The 25,096-nt window shown below is 38.9% G+C and overlaps 1 protein-coding gene across 3 annotated transcripts in view; it reads right to left on the bottom strand.

Annotated features, from left to right (window-relative positions):
* PPP2R5E (protein phosphatase 2, regulatory subunit B', epsilon isoform) overlaps window positions 1-25,096 on the bottom strand; it is a 161,831-nt gene that overhangs the window by 73,415 nt on the left and 63,320 nt on the right. For all 3 annotated transcript variants that reach the window (XM_010846804.1, XM_010846806.1, XM_010846805.1), the window contains exon 3: window positions 1,795-1,991. In XM_010846804.1, the coding sequence (XP_010845106.1) occupies window positions 1,795-1,991 (197 nt within the window). The remainder of the gene's footprint in view (window positions 1-1,794; window positions 1,992-25,096) is intronic.

The following is a 25,096-nucleotide window of genomic DNA, read 5'->3' as shown; positions in this document are numbered from 1 at the left end:
ATTCATGCGGTTATGGTTAAATACATTATGGCACATCCACACAATGAAATGCAGCTATAAAAATGAATGAGGATATGGCAAAACCAATACAATATTGTAAAGTTAAAAAATAAAATAAAATTTAAAAAGAAATTTTTTAAATACAAAAAAATGAATGGGGCAGATTTGTATGTACTTATGTAAGCGAAGACAGCAAGATACAGAGAGTGTGTATAGTATGTTACCATTTGTGTGTTTACAAAAGATAATAGGCTTGGATATGCTTCAATATTCACAGACTATCCATGGAAAGATGCAGAAGAACATTATAAACAGTGGATAACTCTGTTGGCTGAGAACACAGGTAGGTTAAAACCAAGGGACTATGCTCTGAAGAAGCAGGTGGACTAAAGAAAATCCTAGGTATCAGGGTAAGAGGGCTGGAGAACCGGTAAACTCTAGAGCCAAGGTTTCTCACCAGTGGCATTACTGACATTTGAGGCCAGATAATTCTTTGTTACAGGGGCTGTCCTGTGCATTTTAGGAGGTTTAACAGCATTCTTGGCCTCTACCCCTTAGATGCTGGTAGCACCCCCCTCTCAACCCTGATTGCAGCTCCCAAAAATGTCTCCAATGTCAAAGTGCCCTGGCAGGGAAAATCACCCCTGGTTGAGAACCACAGCTCAAGAGCCACAATGTAAACATGTAAACAGTTAATGTACAAAACACTGTTTTACATTCCTGTAAATTAGTAAACGCAATAGACACTCCAATGTGAATCTGAGGACTATACTGGACACTGTTTTGAAATGACCTTCATATATGTGTGATAGTTTCTCAAGTTGTGATAATTCAGGTCCCTTCCCAAATGAGAAAACTATTCATTTTTAACCAAAACTACTCCATCACAGATGTCTCTCTTCTGCATTTGTTGAATCTGAGTGCTACAAGTTACACAAAAAGCCTAAGGACATTTCAGCAGTACACAGAGGGTGAGCCAGATCCCCAGTGGGCTTCCCATGATGCACTGAGCCCCTTAGATCTCTTCAGCATCATTTCAGGAGTTAGTAGACCCGTGCCACCACCTCCAAATAGCGTGTGCTCTCTAGACCCAAGATCTTCTAGGAGGCCAAGGAAGGCAACCCTCTCACAAAAATCTAACAGCAGACTGTATTTTGGCTCAGCTTTTGAAAAACTAATATAATTATTGATACAATAAGAACATAATTTCTTATATTATACTAATAATGTTTCTTCTCATAACTCTTAACGACCACACAAAGTATAAGAAGCTGTTCAAAAATAATGAAAGACATCACTCCTGACTGTAAGATTATAAAGTGAATGATTAGTTTATAAAGCCAAGAGAGGCTTTATCTAGGTTCTACATATCACAATTTCATTAAGTTTAAAGCCATTTCTAATATACCACAATGAACGGGGGTTGGGGTGGGGAAATCAAGGCATCCAACAGGCTTGTATATTTTCGAACACAGATCTAAAACTTTTGTTGATTCTCCTGTGTCTTTTCTTTTCCCAATGCCAGAAATCCAGTAACGCTCTGGCAATCTTGGTTTCGTATTGTGAAGTCAATGATTCCGCCAATACTGTTGTAGGTGACAAGTTCTGGATTTCATTCTCATGAAATCATGCTCTTCAAATTCTAGTATTGTGCCGACTACTTGTGCTTAGCTCTCAGAAGGTTGGCTCTCATTTGTGGAGGTGACCTCCTGTGACCTGACTCTGCAGTAAATACACCTGTGCGTCCTTATGGAAGGTGCTTACATGTGTCCGCGGCGAAAAAAAGAAACTCACCATTCTAACTACTTCAGGGTAAGTCTGCTCTGTCAAACAGCCTCTGCTTATTGTAATGTAGTCCACCAGTTCATTAAGAGTGGAGCGCTTGTATTCTTTCATTTTAAGATCAGATAGCGTGTCCATGAAGTCAAAAATGACACAGCACTGCTGAAGTTTCTTTAGGAACAGTTCAGGCTGCTCTGAGGATGGAACGTCTAAGAAAAAAAAAGGAAATGGTGTAAGTCTGTCATCAATTTCTAGGTAACAGGAATTCTCTGTGAAAGTTAACTTCAAAAGCAAGCTCAAAAAAATAAGAATTCACATGACAACAGTGTTCTTTTAAAACAGTTACACATGGACAGGAGGAGATACCACATCCACTACTTCAGAGACCTTGTCTTCAGAAACTGCAGGGTACCAACACAATGGACAGCGTTTGCTATTCCGCCACCAGACACCAACCAACATCCCAAGAGCCCTTAGAGAGGTGAAGCAAATTTTAACCAAAAACATCCCAATGTCTACACTCTTAAGCCAAAAACACTGAAAAAGGTCAAACGTTCCATTATAAGGTAGACACAGACGTTTTCACTGTTGGTTTAAATTAATTTTACTAGAAAATTTTCAAAGCAGAAATGTCAGTTGATTCATTTTAATTTCACGCTGACATCCTTGGTATTTAAGGCAACTGTTGTTGAGTGTTTATATTTTTTGTTTTGTTTTGGCTTGGTATCTGTGAAGCTTTCTTGTCAAAGACACTCAAAAGATCAAAAGAATGAAGCAATATAGACTCTCTCAAAAAGGGCACATCCATAACAGGACAATGCAGCAAACTCTACCTAAACTCTATCTAGGCTCTCCCTCTTGACCCATCTTCTCTTACAGGGGCGAAAACCACTAACATGTTCATTAATGTGTTCTCAGAATAAACATCTGTTCTTTTCCTACAAACAGCAGATCAGACATTTGGTTTGGTGTCATTAAAAAATACGTAGAAATTTTACACTAAATTCCCCAGCTAGAATGGAAACCTGACCTAGAGTTGGACTTGAAAGACACCAACTAATGGTAAATAGTTCATTCCACTTCTATCTTCTTTCCACTACTTTATTCCACCAAACTGGAGCTTCTCTGGAAAGGCAATGATATTACGACAAGAGAACTTCTGCTGCCTTCATCCAAGGAGATTAACTCATAATCCTCAGAATACTCTCTGAGGTAAGCAGGTGGCATTATTATTATTATTCTCCATTTTTCACAAAGAAAATTAGAGACAATCATGGAGGTTCCACAACGAATGAGTTGTGAAGCTAGGCACAGCACCCGAGTCTCTAACCACACTCCCATCTTTCCTCTGTACGATTCAAGAAGGACTCGAACAATGTTTGTCCAGTCACTTGCAACCATCCTCAGCTGCCAATCTCCCAGGAAATGCACTACAATGGCCTTGCAGCACGGGCCTCCTGATTCCTGGAGGTAAATGCAAAGACTAACAGCACCCATCTTGCACAGTCACCAGCAGCCCCAGCAGAGGGTGGACAGGGATAGACTGCTAGTCACAGGATCCACTTGGTTCCTCCTCTCCATTCCCCGTCTCCTCCTCACAACCCACAACCCAAGTGCCAGCCCATGTACCCAGGACCTCATGGATCATTCCCCTCAAAACTGATGTCAACTTTAGGTGAAGCATAACGGTATCTGAAAGTATCACATTTCTCTACCAGATGTAAGGGAACAAGAAATAGCTGATCATTTTAAAAGGTATATAGCACCACTGCTATTCTCAGCAAGAACAAGTTATGTATTTAGAAAGTATTCTCAACCAGTTGCCCCTCTCACCACCACCACCCAAAGTCCCCCCAAAAGTCTAACATATTGACTTAGTAACGTCAAAGAATTTGAATTAAGCCATGAGATGTCTTATTCTATTCCCCTAAATTTAATCACTTTCAAAACATCTAAGCTTTATAAGGACTAAACTAGACAAACCAAGCATTCTCTTTAATTGCTATCTCCTTCAGGTGTTTATATAAACAAACAAAAACTAGACAAGGCTGCTTATCAACATGACTCTATATCCTTAACCCATGGCTAATTAAATGAACATAACCATCATGGTTAATTATTGAAGTCTTCTAAGTTCTAAATCAGATCCCACACCTCAAAGTGGAAGAGGAGTTTTGACGCTGCACAGAGAACAAGAAAAGGCTTATTAATGTATTAAAGTCTTCAGGACAAATTTTAATGAATCCTATTCTTGATACAGTAATTTTGATAAAGCTTAAAAACCAGGCCATGTACAAGGAGAACTCCTTAACTCAGCACATATGAATTATAAAAGCATGTATAAATGACAGTTTCTTCCTCCAAAAAGCAAATCATCATTTAACAATGATTATTCTTTGTGGTCAGTGCAATGATACTCAAATAATTCACATTTAGCTATTTAAAAAAATGCAGGCAGTTAACATTTAGTCCTCTTTCTTAATTTTAAACAACTGAAATTTATTCTCTTTTAATCTAAATTGCTATAATGTCAAAGACAATTGTGAAACAGGCTATTCAACTGCCCAATAATGGTAACAGCTCACATTTATTAACCACTATTGGATACAAGTACTGGGTAATATTCTAAGCATTTTACATATTTTATATCTCACTTAGTCCCAACAACAACCCTATGCAATAGGTACTATTTCCCACTTAAGAGATGAGAAAACCAAGACACAAAGAGATCCAGTGACCTTCGCAGAGTCTTAGAGCTAATAAGCAATGGAGAAAGGATTCAAACTCAAGCTAACTGACTCCAGAGCCTGAACTCTTCCCTCTGTGCAACAATCAAACTCAATGAAATGCGGGAATAATACCATATTCCACAGAGAGGTATGCACAAAGAGAAAAGAGGAAGAACACAGAAAGAAAACAACCAACTAATTTCCAACATGCCCTCAATATAAAGTATGATGCTGAACCCTCCAGCCCATTTCCCAGAGATTAATACATACAGCAACAAGCTATGTTTTATCCTTTATCACAGACTAAATTCCTCTAAAATAACCTCCTTCCCCTAAATTTAAGAACTTAAATAATCAAGACTGAAGGGAAAAAAGGAGAGTCAAGACAAAGAAAAAAGGGGAATGGTGTCCTCAAAGAACCAATCCCATTATAACAATATTTAAAAACTGTGTTTTCATTTGTGCCGAAGGATGCCCTTAACTCACAACAGTCCAAGCACAGGGCTCTTCGTTTGGCCCTCAGACTGCCCCACATGGCTGTGCCGCTCCCACCCCGCGTGCCCTCATTTTCCCTAGTTCCAGCGGGATATAAAAGTAGAATGTGAACAGGCAGGACCAGCCAGGATCAGAGATGAAACACTGAGTAGGGCAGACGGTCCCAGAGATGTAAGTTTAATGTCTACAGAACCAGTCCCAGAGGCAGATGCAAATATTCTTTTTTAAAGAAACGTGTAAAAAAAGGATGAGGTACTAGGCCATAAAGAAAATCCCATAAATGACAAAAAGAAGAAATCAGACAAGCAGTACATTTTGGCCACATGCAGTAACACTAGATTTTAACAACTCAAAACTACCCACCTCCCAAATCCAAGCCACCTAAGAATCGAAACATTCAGTAACTTAGATGAAGAAAAAAAAAATTACAGACATTTCAAAATAAATGTAAACTAGAAAAACTAAGGGTCATTGCAGAGTCCCAAAGCACCCCGGCAGTGGAGGCTTGTGCCGTCTCTCTTCAGTCCTGCACAGACCGTCCCTCCCCCCAGGAGAGGGATTCCATAAAATCATAACCATAAATAATGAAGAATCAGTAAGCAGTTATATAATGCCATGAAGGTCATTAGCACAACAACCCATCCATCCAATGTTAGTATCTGTTTGAAGGGAAGAGTTAACTGATCTAATGATCTTAGCTTGATAAATTTCATAAGGTCAGATTCCACTCTTCTGGAACAACTCTTAGAATTTAAGCTGATTTCCAGAATATGTTCCTCACCCAAGAGGATAATGACCAAACGGTCGATCTTCTTTGACACCTGCATTTCTAACTGTAGTGTCCTTGTCCTTCCCTTTCAGCATGAGTCATTTTCTCACACATGCTTTTTTCTATCACCATCTCTCAGCATCCTCCTATCAATTTTCATTAGTAAGTTGAAATGATTACTCTCACCTCCAAGGTGTTCATACCCAAAGAATTTTAAAATTTACAAGCCCCAAAGTATTGGGAAAACAGGCACAGAATTCAACAGTAGAGAAAGGATGCAAGTTCAGCTTAAGAGCCAAAGATTCTCCTTATATCTAAAGAATAGTCAACGGGTGTTACACACACTTAGTTATACATGTAACACATGCATACAGACACACACACACCCCACTCACCCTCATTATGATTTCAAGGGATGGATGTTTATTACTTGTTTATAACTGGAAGAACACTCTTTCCTCCCTAATCAAGAGCTTCCAGTATTCCACCCCTTCTAAAGTCTGGGACACAGAATCATGGACCCAATATCAGCCCATCTTCTCTGAGGGCCTGACTCAATTTTGGACTTTGCAAAGAAGAAAACAGCAAAGGCAGAAGAAATGAAACATGAGCTCAATGTCCTTTGGGTTTGGTACTCGGATGCCAGTTAAACGAAATTGTTGAAAATCACTGCAACTTGCAAATAAATATGCCAACCGAGTAAATAAAGAAAGCCCACATCATTAAATTCATTAGCCACAATATCACAGGAAGAAAGCAGATTGGTTTTTAGAAAAAAATAAGAGATGTGGGCTGATAATGCATTTACACATAATATCATTTACACATAAGCTGTTTAAATGTATGTAGATAAATATTTCCATAAAATGGTCATGTTTGTACTAGAAGTTAAGCAGTAACACTGTTTGAGCTCCTAATGAATAATATTTATAATCAGTTATATCCATTCAAAAGATCTGGGGAAAAAAATTCTAAATTAACAATGCTTTTCACCTGAAAACACCCTGAGCTATTACTCCTTTAGCCCTTTTACATCCATTTCCCCAATTCAAACAACAACAAAAATAGTACTCAGCATGTCAATATGGTCTCTGATCCTCTACCTCCTCCTTTAGAACTTTCCCTAAGGCAAACACACCCCCATCCAAGTATGCTATCAGTCCCTTACAAGTCACCCTTCAAAACTTCAACAAAGTCACAGAACTGTATCTGTATGGGTATATGAGAATATACTTATAGAAAACTAGTCTCACAGCACTGAGAAGAGCTTGCCTGAGCGCTGAAGACTGAAGTGTGGTATGTTGGCAGATGTGGTAAGATACCTAAAGTAACTGTTAGTCTCTCAGTCATGTCCAACTCTTTGCGACTGCATGAACTGTAGCTCGCCAGGTTCCTCTGTCCGTGGGTATTCCAGGAAAGAATACTGGAGTGGATAGCCATTTCCTTCTCCAGGTTTCTTCCCAAACCAGGGATCAAACCCAGGTCTCCTGAACTGCAGGCAGATTCTTTACTACTGAGCCATCAGGGAAGCCCCCACTTTTGTCATACCTATTTCAAAAACAAACCTAAAAAGAATCCTATTTTATTCATGGAACTATGCTTCTATTAGGAACTGCTTTTGATACTTAAAACAAAATCAGATATAGCCAACAATATTTCATCAAAATAAGACCACTATAAATTCTTATAATGAACCAAATAATAAAATTAGGCTTCGTGTCCTATAAACTGAACCCAAGCATACCATGTTGGTGACACAAGACAGTCTCATATAAATAAGCAAATAAGAAACTGACGTGAGCTAAAATAAGTATTAAGTATCTGACCATCCCAATTACTTTATTACTGTGTTCCAAGTAGGGACTCCAAAAACGTTTATTGTTGATGATGCTTCCACTACAAGGGATTTGTATTTTATAAAAGTGTCTCGTGTGATTTCAATGTGTGACCACAGCCGAAGACCACTGTTTTTAAAGTAATCACTTTAAAATCCTTCTTTCATCTCCTTCACCTTTGAAATTTGCCCTCAGTTTATTTAAAGCTAACAGTGAAAACTTTTGGTTTTCAAGCAAAGGAAGGTCCCTGGCAACACCTACAACAGTGAAAGTATTCCTTCTTGGCCCTGGCTATAAATATGTGAATGTAGAGGTGGCTGCTTTCAGAACTCTTCACAATCTATTAGGAAGGTCAAAAACACTTTGCTGATTATTAGCACACACTTTTTTTTAGATTCAAAAATGTGTCACATAGAACTACTACACCAATAAAAAATAGTATCAAAAGAAGACCAAGGTGTTAAATATTAAACAAACTGAAAGGCAGTTAAGACCAGTACTGATATTTTAAGGTTAAAAGAATGATGACAATGATAAGGAACATTTACTACTGCAAAGCACTGTACTAAGCTCTTGACACACATTATCCTATTTAATCCCTAGAATATCTTATGAGTGGCCACTATTAATAGTCCAGGTTTTCAGATGAAAATACAAAAAAACAAAAACAAAAAATAGAGCCTGGACAGCTAAGTCACCTGCCCAACATCACCCACTATTAAGGGTTGTAGCTAGTATCCAAACCCAGATAGTCTTAATCCAGTGCACATACCAATAGCAATGACGATGACGATGACTGGGATAAAGAAAAGCAACTCACTACTATCACCACCACCACCACTGGAGCAATGGGTAAACTATTATGACTGCTTATTTGTTTAAGAAAAGTATCTAAAAGTAAAGGAAAATCTGATACACTTTTCTACAAGTATTTACACATTTTAAAACTTTAACATAAGTGAACAATGGTAGGTGGATACAGTTTTAAATAATAATATATTAATTATTCTTCCTAATTTGGACAATCAACATGTGTTATTACTCTTTCATGGATCTCTCAAGTTATCCTTTCCCCAAAGCTGACAAATATGTACATGCCAGTTTATAAGCAATACCCAAAGGTCACCACTAATGCAGAAAAGTGGCCTCAGCACCAAAACCATAGGATTCAGAGTTATCATATTGTTTCAACACTGTGTTCTAATCAGAATAAATGGGAAACACACACATGCACCCACACATACAAAACTTCTAATAAATATGTTTCCAATTTTTCACAGTTCTCCCTCATGCTTGACCTTCTCATGCACTGTAACTTGTCAGGACAAGAAAAATAAAACATTTAAAAATTCCTAGTTACAGATGTAGATTACATTTCTGCCACCAAACTTATTCACAGGATAGCCACCACAGCCTCTGACTAACACAGTCTCTCTACTATCAGTCCATTACCATCTGCAGAGATGAGACTAGGAAAATAGGAACCAAGGCTTTTTCAATAAAAGGAATTCCTGAAGCATGCTGGGCTATGTCAAAAAAATAAAATAAGAGCTGCAAGAATTATAGAATGTTCTAAAGTATCCCTGACAGCGGCTCCCTCTAAGATTTTAGCAGTAAAATTATTAAAAAGAAGAGGTTGACTTTCTTTTATTTCAGGAAAAGACACTAAAATAATAACTAGATATCACTTATTTCCACTATAATTTCCTAAAATGAAAGGACCTTTAAGGATAGAAAAAGAAGAGAAAGCTCAAACTTAGAATAAAAAATAACCCTTCCTCAAAAAGGAGGGTGGCAATTCTCCACACACACGTACACACATGCACACACACCTGCACACGTGTGAGCACACACACACACACACACAGTCATGTATTCTCTCTCCATCTGCTTTCCCCTCTACTTGTTTTTTCATTTTGCCCAGTACCAGCAACAACTCTTCCACTGGTCGTCTGCGTTTGGGAACCTCTGGGCCACATCACTTCTTTGTTCCAACATTTCTCTAGTAGCGTGGATAACAGTCTCAGCTGTAATGACAGTACTAATTTCAATTGTATTTAGATGGTTGTAAACGCTGAGAAGATAATCATACACGCTGCATGAGTATAGGAGTATCTCACTTTATAGCAGCCATGAAGTCCTGAAATCCCATAACATAAAAATCCCCCGTAAAACTTTATATATATAACTCCATTCAAGGACTTGCCACATTACATTAGGACCACTTTTTTTTTTCAAGTCAATGAATCATGTGTCTTGTTCCTCTTTTAATGCCCCCCAGAAGAAGTTTCTGGAACATGGTTGCTGCTGCTGCTAAGTCACTTCAGTCATGTCCAACTCTGTGGGACCCCATAGACGGCAGCCAAGAACACTGGAGTGGGTTGCCATTTCCTTCTCCAATGCATGACAGTGAAAAGTGAAAGTGAAGTCGCTCAGTCGTGTCCGACTCGTAGCGACCGCATGGACTCCAGCCTACCAGTCTCCTCCATCCATGGGATTTTCTAGGCAAGGGTACTGGAGTGGCTTGCCATTAGGTACATAATAAATGCAAGTTGACTTTATAAACCGAATCTTATTTTCCTCTACTTTCAATGGTAAACTACAGCTTTATTCCTCTAGAAAAAAATTATACTGAAGAGGAAAAAGTTTAATATATTTAATAGAATAAATTATTTCCTAATATTTTAGTAATACCAAGTCACAAAATGCAAATTTTAAAACTAAGATGGAACAAGTCAGACAGAAAAAGACATATTGGAGGTTACCACTTATATGTGAAATCTAAAAAAGTCAAACTCAAAGAAACAGAAACTAGAATGGTGGAGGAAATGAAGAGATAATGGTCAAAAAGCATTAACTTCTAGTTATAAGATAAACAGGTTTTGAGGATCTGAAGTACAGCATGATGTAACACTAAATAAAGCTATATTATATACTTGAAAGTTGCTAAAAGAACAGATCTTAAATGTTCTCACCACAAAAAAGAAATGGTAATTATGTGATCAGATGAGGTGTTAGCTAACACCACGGTAGTAATCACTTTGCAAAATATAAGTGTAGAAAATCAACATACCGTACACATTAAACTTACACAATATTATATATATCTCAAGAAAACTAGACATAAATAAAATTTTAAAACTAGGTTGGTTTTTAATGACACAATATTTATGAATGTTAAAAAAAAAAGTGTGGCTTATTTGACAAAGACTTAAGTTCTTTGAACCACCTGCCCCTATTACTATCTGAAAAGATTATGTCTCACTTTCTAACACTTTCTTCAAAAAAAAAAACAAAACTGGTTGACTTTTAAAATCAAACAGAATGGTTCATCTTCACAGATGAGAGGAAAATACAACAGAAAAAAATATTTGAAATGAAGATGAATGCATGAAATTAATGAAGTAGTATTATTTGGAATGCCCTTCATAGCAAACATAAATCTAGTAATTTTGTCAAGTTTTTCATTAATAAATGAAAAGTGGGAGATCTGGTGCAAAGGGCATTCACTCACCTAATATTCACTGAACACTCATTGAGGTCCAAACACAGGGAAATCACAAGGAGGAAAAGTGACAAAAATCCCTTCTCTCACAGAGCTTTACATACTAGCAGGAGGAGACAAAAAAACTGCAACTGAAAATAATAAACACGTTGTATGGTATATGCTGGAGGCAGGCAGAATATGTAGGACAAGGGGGATGAGGCCTGTTGGGTTGGAGGGTATGATTTTAAGTGGAATGTTTATCTGGAAGATGCTGTCTGCTGTGCTTAGTCGCTCAGTCATGTCCAACCCTTTGCTACCCCATGGACTGTAGCCCACCAGGCGTGGATTTTTCCAGTAGTCATGTATGGATGTGAGAGCTGGACCATAAAGAAAGCTGAACACTGAAGAATTGATGCTCTTGAACTGTGGTATTGGAGAACACTTGAGAGTCCCTTGGATGGTAAGGAGATCAAACCATTCAATCCTAAAGGAAATCAATCCTGAATATTCCTTGGAAGGACTGATGTGAAGCTCCAATACTTTGGCCACCTGATGCAAAGAACTGACTCACTGGAAAAGACCCTGATGCTGGGAAAGATCGAAGGCAGGAGAAGGAGACACAGAGGATGAGATAGTTGGATAGCATCACTGACTCGATGGACGTAAGTTTGAGCAAGCTCCTGGAGTTTGGACTCTCCAAAGGACAGGGAGATTTTTCCGATGGACAGGGAAGCCTGGCATGCTGCAGCCCATGGGGTCACAAAGAGTTGGACACAACTGAGCAACTTAACTGAGACTCCTCTGTCCATGGGATTCTCCAGGCAAGAATACTACAGTGGGCTGCCATGCTCTCCTCCAAGAGATCTTTCCAACCCAGGTATTGAACCCAGGTCTTGCACATTGCAGGCAGATTCTTTACCGTCTGAGCTACCTGGAAGATGAATTTTGAGCAAATTCTTGAAGATGAGGTAATCAGAGAGTATCTGAGGGGCAAGTGCCTAAGCAGAGGGATAATAAATCCAGGGGACCATGGCAGCAGAGTGTGCAGATGAATCTGAGTATCAGCAAAGAGGCAAACAAGGCTGGAGCCTGAGTGCAAAGTGGGGTGATGGGCTGCAGGAGATCATGGTGGGCCTTGAAAAACACAGTAAGGACTTTGGCCTTGCCTCCAGTCCCTGGAGTAGGGAATGGCACCCCACTCCAGTATCCCTGCCTGGAGAATCCCATGGACAGAGGAGCCTGGTGGGCCACAGTCCATGGGGTCACAAAGAGTCAGACAAAACTGAGCATGCACACAAGGCTTCCAGTTCTGAAGTGGAATCACACTTTTACAGTTTAATAATAGACACTGGACAAGCCACTTACTTTCTGAGCATTAGTCTCCTTATCTGTAAAATGTATTGCACAGGGTGGAGAGAGAAGTAAATGAATTAGGTGTTCTGTAGGCTGTTCAGTCCTTTCCAAAAGCACTTTCAAAAAGTTACCATTTACTTCACAAACATCATATCTACAGCATACAGTATCGAATAAATTTGATATATAAAATCCTATTAAAACTATTTTCTGTATAGAAAGGCTTACATTTGCTTTTTTAGCACATCTTCATTAGTATTTTAAAAACATATACAAAATACATTCTGAAGTGTTTTCAGAAACATTAATTTTTGAAAATTTATTCTAATAATATCAAACTTCAATTAAATAAAGGCCATTTCTTTAAACCCCTAAGATAACAATAATTTGTCTTTTCTACATTTGGATTTTAAGACAAGGAGTAAATCATGAAAATCATAATCTGATAAAAAGTAACTAATAGAACAAATTTCCGGGATATGTTAAAGAGTCAGCACTGTTGATGCCCAAATTTCAGCCAAGTTCAAATATATGAGCAACAAAAACCTTCTAAAAGATTATTTTCACTTATTCCATGATTATAAAGTAAGAAATAAATTAATGGGATTATAGTTTTTTTCAACAAGCACTTAGCCCTTCAGCTGACCCTCCCCCACCAAAAGAAAAAAAAAATGCATTACTTCAAGTATTCAGTTAATTGAGCACCACCACCCCCACCCCCACCCCCACCTCTTCCCTAGGGATTACTTCCACAAGGGATAAAAAATGGCCTATCTACTTTCCATTTGTTTTGAGGATTAACATCAGTGGGAATCAGTTCAGAATGAGATGAACCTCAGCTATTTTAATGGTATGATATGAAGTTAAAAACAAATTAAATAGATAGACATCACATTAATATCAATTAAGCCCATGTCTGCTATTTAACCACCACTACCTCTATTTCACAACTTACAGCTGACACTAAAGATATCATTAAACTTAAAAAAAAAAAAAATTAAAAAAAAAAAAAAAAAAGAATCAATCCAATGTTGCAATGCCAGCTTAGAGATGCTATTTCTGAACCTCGGCTGGGAGTTTTAAATATGAGACCTTAAGCTCCCGAGAGTGACACAGGACTGAGTACAGTGAAATGACCTCTAATCCCAAGAGTAATAAAGAGTGTATATGTATAATTAAAGTCATAATCTGGACAATAAAATCCAGCAATGGCATGTAGTACACCTCACTAACTGTGGAATGTGCCTATACTTCATACAAAGGATATTACTTAATGAATAGAAATTGAAGATAAATGCAAAGCCCATATATATATAAACACCATACTGAGAAAAATGAAGTCAATTTTGAAACCTTATTTCCTATTATGTATAAAGACAGTAGTCAAGTATAAAACAATAGACAGGAATTTACATGTATGTATTCATGTATCATGTTCATTTGTATGTATAAATACAACTGTGAGTGCATGATTCCAAAATGGAAACTTAGAAAACAGTAATACAAAGATTTTGTAAAGACACAGAATTAATCTGGCAAGCTTAACAGCTTCAGAGCAGAGAAACATTTTAAAACACTGAACAGTAAGATACACCAACTAGAACGAGGATATTTACAACATAACTCCCTTCTTTGCTACTGACTTCCTGGCCACAAAAATCTGTCACCAAAGGTAGGAAGAGTCACTGACACCTAAAGATAAGCATGCTAATGATGCAACTCTAAGCACAAGTATTTTTACTGAATCTAATTCAGCATTCTACAACCAATGCAGTACTCTGCTGCTGCTAAGCTAAGTCGCTTCAGTCGTGCCCCTGTCCCTGGGATTCTCCAAGCAAGAACACTGGAGTGGGTTGCCATTGCCTTCTCCAATACATGAAAGTGAAAAGTGAAAGTGAAGTGGCTCAGTCATGTCCGACTCAGCGACCCCATGGACTACAGCCTACCAGGCTCCTCCATCCATGGGATTTTCCAGGCAAGAGTACTGGAGTGGGGTGCCATTGCCTTCTCCGATTCAGTACTGTAGAGCTTAGCTAACGTCACTGGGTAGTACAAATATTTTCTCTTCAGTTATACTAAAAACGACTTTTAGGAAACATATTCTATGATTGTATCTTCCACTTAAGGAAGCAGACCAAATGTGAGACATAAGATCTGGCGTTAATAAGAGTGATAAACACTAAAATGGACACTTAAGTCTACTATCTCAAAAGTCTGTCAGTTATAATTCTGAAGGAACATTACATAGATGTTTACAATTTCACATTAAGCTGATTTCCTTCAGCACAAGCGGAAACTTTCTACATTCAATATACCAGATGGCTGAGATTATGCTGCAGGTTCCACGCTCTGAAGTCAGGGGTCTGGGCTCTAAGCAGACTCCACTGTTTGTCGCTTGTCAGTTTGGAGAAGTTTGCCAGTTTGTCAGTTTGGGTGACAGTTAAGGCAATGGACTACAAAATCAGACTGCTGGATTCCAAGCCTGTACCTGCCACTTCCTAGCCAGAGAATCAGAGGTGAGACTCAGTCCATCGATTCCCTCAGGAATGAGGGCATAATAGTTGTTATTGTTTAGTCACTAAGTCATGTCCAACTCTTTTGCAAACCCACAGCATGTAGCCCACCAGACTCCTCTGCCCATGGGATTCCCCCAGGCAAAAATACTGGAGCAGGTTGCCATTTCCTTCTCCAGATCTTTCCCACCCAGAGATCGAATCAACATCTCCTGCATCTCCTGCTTTGGCAGGTGGATTCTTTACCGCTGAGCCACTAGGGAAATCCCTTAAGAGTATTTGTTGTTGTTCTGGTGCTAAGTTGTGTCTGACTCTGCAACCCCATGGACTGCAGCTCACCAGGCTTCCCTATCCTTCATCATCTCCCGGAGGTTGCTCAAATTCATGTCCATCGAGTTGATGATGTCATCCAACCATCTTATCCTCTGCTGTCCCCTTCTCCTCCTGCCTTCAATCTTTCCTAGCATCAGGGTCTTTTCAAATGAGTCAGTTCTTCACACCAGGTGGCCAAAGTATTGGTGCTTCAGCTTCAACATCAGTCCTTCCAATGAATATTCAGGGTTGATTTCCTTAGGATTGAGTGGTTTGATCTCCTTGCTGTCCAAGGGACTCAAGAAGTCTTCTCCAGCACCACAGCTTGAAAGCATCAATTCCTCAGTGCTCAGCCTTCCTCATGGTCCCACTCTTATATCTATACATGACTACCGGGAAAAAACCATAGCATTTCTAGAAAGACCTTTCTCGGCAAAGCGATGTCTCAGTTTGTCATAGCTTTTATTCCAAGAAGCAAGCGTCTTTTAATTTCATGACTGCAGTCACCGGCCGCAGTGATTTTGGAGCCCAAGAAAATAAAGTCCATCATGGTTTGCATTGTTTACCCCTCTATTTGCCATGAAGTAATGGAACCAGACGCCATGATCTTTGTTTTCTGAATGCTGTATTTCAAGCCAGCTTTTTCACTCTCTTCTTTCACCTTCATCAAGAGGCTCTTTAGTTCCTCTTTGTTTTCTGTCACTAGGGTAGTATCATCTATATATCTGAAGTTGTTGATATTTCTCCTGGCAATTTTGATGCTAGACTGTGATTCATCCAGCCCGGCATTTCACACTGATGTACTCTGCAGAGAAGTTAAATAAGCAGGCTAACAATATACAGCCTTGATGTACTCCTTTCCCAATTTTAAACCAGTCCATTGTTCCATGTTCAGTTCTGTTATTTCTTGACCTGCACACAGCTTTCTCAGGAGGCAGGTACAGTGTTTCCATCTGGTATCCCCATCTCTTTAAGAATTTTCCACAGTTTGTTGTGATCCACACAGTCAAAGGCTTTATCATAGTCAATGAACCACAAGTAGATGCTTTTCTGAAATTCTGTTGCTTTTTCTATGATCCAACAAATGCTGGCAATTTGATCTCTGGTTCCTCTGCCTTTTTTAAATCCAGCTTGAACATCTGGAATTTCTCAGTTCACGTACTACTAAAGCTTAGCTTGGAGAATTTTGAGCATAACCTTGCCGGCATGTGAAATGAGTGCAATTGTGCCAAACATTCTTTGGCATTGCCTGTCTTTGAGATTGGAATGAAAACTGACCTTTTCCAGTCCTGTGGCCACTGCTGAGTTTTCCAAATTTGCTGGCATATTGAGTACAGCACTTTAAGGGCATCATCTTTTACTATTAGAAATAGCTTCGCTGGAATTCCATCACCTGCACTAGCTTAAGAATAGTAACTACCTACCTCATATGATTGACTTAAGGATTAAGTGAGTGAATAAAAATAAAAACACATAGAACAATGTCTGGAACACTTTAGGTGCTCAATAAACTTTAGCTGCTACACTGCTGTTGCTAAAAAGCACTGCTGAACCTTAAAATCCTTTGCAAAATGAATCTAAGAATAGTAGCTTTGTCACAGTGAGAGCTCAAGCATTTCATGAGATAATACATAAAATGTTTCACACAATGCCTGACACATGGAAAATGTTTCAAAATATCAGCTTTTTAAAAAATACCTAACAAATGAAAAACATAAATTGATGATACACGGAGGATTTCTTCCCTTCCCTTCTGCATGTGTGTGTGTACATGTGTCTAATTGTGCAAGCCATATTTGTAGAATTATAATATTGAGCTTTTGATCTACTAATATCCAGTGAGATTACTTCAAAATAAAATTGTAATTTGATTAGAAGAAAGGTGAAGACGCTGACTCAATTCAATACGTGAAATGATTTGGCTGTCAGGACATGTTTCAGCAGTGTGTCACAATCAGAGGGTGAAGACAGTCAGCATTTGATTGAAAGTATGAGAGCCTAACAGAGCACCAGGGACAGAAAACCAAGAAATTATGAGAAATACAACCATCTGGAGGAGCACTGGCCAGACCCGGACACACCCAGTTCTCACACATTCCCAAACAATCAGGTTTGCAAAGGAAAGAAAAATAAACAACGTTGCACAGTGTTGTCCTTCAAGCCTGAATTTTAAAATAACATTAGTACTCACAGATGTTAATACTTATAAATATTAGCTAGAAGCAATAACAGTAATTTATACTTAAAGAGTTCTTTACAATAACATATTTATAACAAACATTACTGACCTCCCACAAAAATAACATTAAGTACTGAACCACTTCAAAGTACCTCGTAAACCTTTTTTCTTTTCCACATACTCTGTTATTTAAAGATCTAAGGTGTTAGTTAAAATTCTGCAAACTTTTTATAGCCTCCTACAAGGCTTCAGGCTAAGTCTGGAAGGAATATGATAGGTAGTTTCAGCCTTCCCAGAACAGAACTGGCTTAGAATCTAGTATGTTTAATTTAATAATCAATCATTCATTCATTCATTCCACAAATATTTACAGAACACTTTTTACATGCCAGGCACTAGTTCAGGCCTTAAGTACACATTTCTGAGCACGATCAAACAAGATTCTACTCTTCAAGAAGCTTACAGACCAAAAAGGAAGAAAATCTAACTAAACAGTCATGTAAATAAATATAAAACAGGTTGCACAATGGAGAAAAGGTACAAGATACTATAGGAACATAAACTACAGAGAATAAAAAAGAAATGATGCTTGTCCTCAAAGAAATTCAGCCTGGTTGGAAGCAAAATTAACATATGTAAACAAGAGCAAAAAATATAAGAACAATGCAATTAAGTACCTAAATTTCAAGGACTAAGAGACAGAAAAGTAAAAAGCATTCAGGGAGGACCTAAAATATTCCAGCCAGGGTCCTTCCATGAGTTCTCTCTTGAAATCTTGCAAAAATCCTGAAAGGCAGGCATTAATAATCCCATTTTACAGATAAGAAAACTGAGGCTGCAAGCTATTCAGTTTCATTAATATAGGCCAATAACCATGATGTAAAAGCAGTTTCATTGTACAGAACCAAAAGGTATGAAAATTTTACATTAAAATGGAATCCTTCTTTGGCACTAATTTGAACAGATATACGTGGCAGCAGGAATGTGGAGAACAGATTCCTCTACTTCCTCTTTTATAGTCCATCTCCAACCTCTGAGGCAGACAGTATTTTCACATAATCACACCGTGCACTCATGACCTTTCCACACCCGCAAGTATCTGCCTTATCCTCTGAAAAATATGGTGGATTACCCTGAATGCTAAAGGGCTAACAGGTTTACACCCATGAAGAAACATATTTATACTATTGCAAAGATTTCATAAATAATAACAAAATGGCCTCACTCGGTCTAATTTTAACAATGGACATTTCAAACAAAATGGGCAAGATACTTAGAGCCCCCTCCTTCCCAGTTATATTTACACTACTCACATCCTCATAAGGCAAGTCTTACCAATAGATCTTGGGCAGGAAAAAAAACAAGAAAAGCACATCTTGATAAAAAGAGAAAATATGTTTCTTTTCTTCCAGTTTTACTTAGATATAATTGGACATGTCTAACGTATACAGTCATTGAGTGGCATCACTGACTTGACAGACATGAGTCTGAGCAAGCTCCAGGAAGTGGTGATGGACAGGGAAGCCTGGCGCACTGCAGTCCACAGGGACACAAAACGTTGGACACAACTGAGCAACTGAACTGAACTGAAGGTATACAGCATAATGATTTGATTTATATACATCATGAAGTGATTATCACAATAAATTTAGTGAATATCCATCATCTCACACAGGTACAAAGTTAATGAAAGAAAAATATGTTCCCTTCTTATAACAAGAACTCTTTGGATTGACACTCTTGACAATTTTGGGAGTTGATAATGGACAGGGAGGCCTGGCGTGCTGTGATTCATGGGCTCGCAAAGAGTCGGACACGACTGAGCAACTAACTGAACTGAACTGAACTGAATGTGTGTGTGTTAGTCACTCAGTCACATCCAACTCTTTGCAACCCCATGGACTGCTGCCCACCAGGCTCCTTTGTCCATGGCATTCTCCAGGCAAGAATACTGGAATGGGTAACCAATCCCTTCTTCCCAACCTAGGTATTAAAACCGGGACTCCTATATTGCAGGCAGATTCTTTACTGTCTGAGCCACCAGGGAAGCCCATAATATATATAGTGTTCATCATATTTATCACGTGTACATTATATTCCTAGTACTTACTTATCTTGTAAGTATATATCTTTGGACTGCCTTCACTCAATTCCCCCTTCTCTCACCTGTGCCCCAGTCTTAAAAAGATGAAATATCTATTCTGAAGTTCAAACAAATCACATTGTTCATTTATATCATTCAATTCAGTTCAGTCGCTCAGTCGTGTCCGACTCTTTGCAACCCCATGAACTGCAGTACGCCAGGCCTCCCTGTCCATCACCAGCTCCCGGAGTTCACCCAAACCCATGTCCATTGTGTCGTTGATGCCATCCAACCACCTCATCCTCTGCCGTCCCCTTCTCCTCCTGCCCTCAATCTTTCCCAGCATCGGGGTCTTTTCAAATGAGTCAGCTCTCCGCATCAGGTGGCCAAAGTATTGGAGTTCAGCTTCAACATCAGTCCCTCCAATGAACACCCAGGACTGATCTCCTTTAGGACAGAAAGATAACCAGGCAACAGCATGAGTCATTGCTCCTGAGCCATTGCTCCTCCTGAAGTCCAAAGTCTTAAGAGTTATCAAGCATTGCCAGCAAAGGATAATGTCTCTTTGAAAGGGTTTAACATGCAGCAAGCTCAGCAGAGTTTTGAATGACATTCATCCAGAGTTCAGAAACTCTCATATTACATAAACTGGGAAAAATATGCACCAGATTCTCTGTGGGAATAGAAAGCACATGCTAAAATGTGTATGTTTCCAGCTTCCGATGAAACCAGATGCTTTATCTGTATAGCTGGTTCACAGATCCAGATGGGCCAGAAGAACCTCATTCACACCCCTCATTAGAGTATTTTTCAGAATCCATCTTCTACTGAAAATACCATAATCTCCTAGAGACAATCTGCCCTTTTAGGATCCGAAACACTATAAACAATGTCAAAAAATACTTGTTCATGAATGAATAAATCAAAATGAACAAGAGTCACCAAGGACAGGTCAGATATGAAAAAAAAAAAGACACACTCTCAAGAGCCATTTCCTGTTTCACAATAAATAGTTCTTTCTGAAAATCTTCAATGAGTCACCATTTCCCAGCCATATCATGTATACATAATAGTAAAAACTTAGTAAGCACTTACTCTGAGACAGTCACTACTCTAAGCAGTTTACAGGTACTAACTCATTTAATCCTTTCTATAATATTGTGCAGGAGGCAGTATTATCCTCATTTTACATACAGGAAATTCAGTCTCAGAGAGATTTAGTAATTTGCTCTTGGTCACACAGCTGGAAAGGAGCCCTGCTGAGCCTTAGACTCAAACAATCTGGCACCTGTACACTCTATCACCTCTGCCAGAGAGTAATATGAGTTGGCTTATCAATAACCACTTTTGTTTTTTCATCTCATACCTACAACATAAACTAAAGCAGGGGTCCCCAACCTCCGGGATCTAATGCCTGAGGATCTAAGGTGGATCTAAGGTGGAGCTGATAAAATAATAATAGAAATAAAGTGCACAATAGGAATGTCCCTGGTGGTCTAGTGGCTAAGACTTCACACTTCCAATCCAGGGGCCTGGGGTTCAATCCCCGGTCTGGGAACTAGATCTCACACGCCACAGCTAAAGATCTGGCAGGTCACAATGAAGATCAACAATCCTGAATGCTGCAACTAAGACCCGGGGCAACCAAATAAATAATTATTCTTTAAAGTGCACAAAAATGTACACTTGAATCATACTGAAATCATCCCCCCACCCTGCCAACTCCCCTAATCCGTCAAAAAATAGTCTTCCACAAAATTGATCCCTGGTGCCAAAAAGGTTGGTGACCATGGCATTAGAGGGACAAACTGAAAAGGTATCCTCTTAATAGATTCTTTAATATAGTGTCTACTAAAGACACAAGTTCAGTGATCTACCTCCACTTGGACCAAACAAAACGCAAGTACCAGGAGTTATACAGATTCTCTAGCTGGACTGTTATTTCTATTAACATTTAAAGGACCCCTTTATGTTGATGTTAAGTCTCTCAAATGATTACTACAATTCTTCTCTGGCCTTCCAACACCCTCCTTTGCACCTGAGCTGCTTTAAATTAAATCTGTTTGGATTTAATTTACTTTTCAAGGAAATGTAAGGACACAGAGGTTTAGCTGTTGCATTTTTTTCTGGAATACCTGACATTTGTTGATCCTTCATATGTTTTGATAAGATGAGTCAAATTGAGTGTTCAATCCTTTGTTATCACTGGCAGGGCCTAAGGTCAAGAAGACATCCAGCAGATTGAGGGCAATGGAACTTAAGGGAACCATGAATGGGACAAGGAAAAAAACAAAGGAAGGGGAAGAAGACATTTTATTTTAGGCAAGAAGAATACGGTTAAGATCGAGCACATTATATGGGAAATATAAGAAGATGTTCATGACTGTGGAAAATTCTTAAAGAGATGGGAATACCAGACTACCCTACCTGCCACCTTGCTTATTTAACTTATATGTAAAGTACATCATGCAAAATGCTAGGCTGGATGAAGCTCAAGCTGGAATCAAGAATGCCAGAAGTATGAATAACCTTAGCTATGCAGATGACACTACCCTAAAGGCAGAAAGTGAAGAGGAACTAAAGGGCCTCTTGATGAAGGTGAAAGAAGAGAGTGAAAAAGCTGACTTAAAACTCAACATTCAAAAAATGAAGATCAGAGCATCCGGTCCCAACACTTCATGGCAAATAAATGGAGAAAAAAAATGGAAAGAGTGACAGACTTTATTTTCTTGGGCTCCAAAATAACTGTGGACAGTGACTGCAGTCGTGAAATGAAAAGATGCTTGCTCCTGGGAAGAAAAGCTATGGCAAACCTAAACAGCATATTAAAAAGCAAAGATATCACTTTGCTGGCAAAGGTCCATATAGCCAAAGCTATGGCTTTTCCAGTAGTCATGTACAGATGTGAGAGTTGGACCATAAAACAAGGCTGAGCACTAAAGAATTTATGTTTTTGAACTGTGGTGCTGGAGAAGACTCTTGAGAGACTCTTAGATAGCAAGGAGATCAAACCAGTCAATCCTAAAGGAAATCAACCCTGAATATTCACTGGAAGGACTGATGCTGAAGCTGAAGCACCAATACTTTGACCACCAGATGCGAAGAGCCTACTCACTGGAAAAGACCCTAACTCTGGGAAAGATTGAAGGCAAAAGGAGGAGGAGGAGACAGAGGATGAGATAGTTGAATGGTATGCATCACCAACTCAATGGACATGAGTTTAAGCAAACTCAGAGTCAAGAAAGGTCAGGGAAGCCTGACATGCTGCAGTCCATGGGGTTGAGGGGTCAGACAGGACAGAGCGACTGACCAACAACAACAATGTACAACTGACTGGATAGCAGACACAGTTGACTGGGAAGAGTAGGAAACCAGAGTGAAGAATTAGAACAGACCAGGCCTCAAATGGCCTTGAAAAATGCACAGTAATCTGAGTTTCATGCAGGTGACAACAGAGATCTGTTAAGCAGGAGCAAACACAATAAGTGTTTAAGAGAGGTGTGAAGGAAGGTTAGCAAAAACACTGTCACCAAAACCAAACATGAAGAGTTATGACAGCCAAAACTAAGCTGATGGCAACCGAGGAATGGAGGAAAGTCTGAGATACATTTAAAAGACAGGAACAAAGGGGTCAAAAGGATTTTTTTGTCATACTACGTGTAACGCAAAGGAAAGATAGTCAAAGATTACTAATGTCTCCAGGTTGAGAGAATGATGATACTGGTGGTAAAAATGGAATCATTAGAGAGGTTAATTTATAAAGGAAGCTCATGTATGTCATTGTTGGGGACAATGGAGTATGAGATTAACTCCAGGGCATGCACGGGAAGAGAAATTCCTGACGGTACTGGAAACATGAGGCTAAACTAGAGAATAGAGATTCCAGAGTTTTCCCATAAAAGTGAAAGTCAGAGAAATAAATAAGCTCAATGACACTATAAGTGACGAGCTAAGCACAGAAGGTTAAAAATGGAACCATAAAGTGGCTAGAAACAAGACAAAGAAAACTCAATCACAAGGCAGAAAGCTCCGTATGGGAGCTGAGAACCAAGATGAAGTGTCACCAATAACAATAAGCAGAACTTCTAAGCCACATCCTATGCCAAGAGTTTATGACATACAAGTGGAAAAAACTTCTCCTGTAGCCTTAAAGAAATTCTCCTGATGCTAATGAAACAAAACAAGTTCCCAAAGAGGTCTGAGAGATACCCAATGAACTCAAAAACTTGGGAACTGGGACAGGGACAGCTGTAATTTGGTTTTGATTTGGTTTTTATCAAATTAAGAGAAGAAACAAGAGGAAAAAGAGACAAGATGAAAGAGGGAAAAAAATCAAGTCCATTCAAGTTCTTAGGAACTCAGCAGTTTTAACCCACATGCTATTGATTTCAACATTACATTTTAATTAGTAATGTCAGGAAAACTGCATGAAAAAAGCCAAGGTGAAGAGAGAAGAGGAAAAGGTGAAGGTTAGGACTTTGGTTTTAATTCCAGATGCAGTGAAAACCCATGGCAATGTTAAACCCTGAGGGAGAGACATAGCATACAATTTCTATTTTTAAAAAGACTTATCTGGGCACAATGAGGTGAATGAATGGAAAGGGGGCAAGAAAAGAAGTTGGAAAACCAATCAGACCATTGGTATATAAAAGGCAACTGCCGTGGAGTCCCCACAATGACTAGAGACAAAGTGGACTTAGAGATATATACCGGACGCGGCATCAAAAGCACTTACTGATGGCAACCGTTCTTTGGGGAGGGTATGAAGGCGACTTGAAAGTGAGAAATAGGAATCAATGGTGAGTATTGGTTGCCTACTTTGAACAGCTGGGCGAATGAAGGAGTCGTCAGTAAAAAAGAGAAGAAATAGTTGAGTGGGAGAAATCAAGTATTCCACTGAGAATGTGTTAAGTTAGAGGTGTTTAGGAGACATCTAACCTGAAGATGTCTAGTCAGTAACTGGGCATACAAGACCAAAATCTGAAGTAAGGTCAGAGCTGGAGATAGAAATGTGGAAGCAAACAGCACATAAATGTTCTTAAAGCCAATCAAATAGATGAGACCACCTATGGTGAGTAGAGAAGCCTAAAAAATCCAACACATGTAAGTGTAGGAGAGAAGGAAGAAGCAGCAAGGATAATGAGAAAAAATAGCCAGAGTTAGGAAGAAAATGTCCAGAGTGTCACAAAAGCCAAAGCAAAGTATGTTTCCCCAAGGAGAATGGGGACAAGCAGCAGATGCTGCTGACAGACATGTGTCCATCAAGATTTGGAGGTGGCCTTGAAGAGTAATTTCACTAAAGCAACAAAAAGGCAGGACTACACAACACCAAGAATTTATGGAATCCTACCCTGTGGCCCCACCATTAACATAACTTTTCTTCAATTTATTTATGTTTAATTGAGGGATAACTGCTTTACGATGTTGTGTTGGTTTCTGCCATACATCAACATGAATCAGCCATAGGTATGTTTTCAGCCTCTATTCCTGCCTTCAGTTGCTCTGTGCCAAGTTCAAACTTAGGGATTCTGATTTTGGTATAACACGTCACTCTCATCT

The sequence above is a fragment of the Bison bison genome, unplaced genomic scaffold (assembly GCF_000754665.1).
Source record: "Bison bison bison isolate TAMUID 2011002044 unplaced genomic scaffold, Bison_UMD1.0 scf7180017864239, whole genome shotgun sequence".
Classification (NCBI taxonomy): domain Eukaryota; kingdom Metazoa; phylum Chordata; class Mammalia; order Artiodactyla; family Bovidae; genus Bison; species Bison bison.
This window is presented reverse-complemented; position numbering and strand designations above follow the sequence as displayed.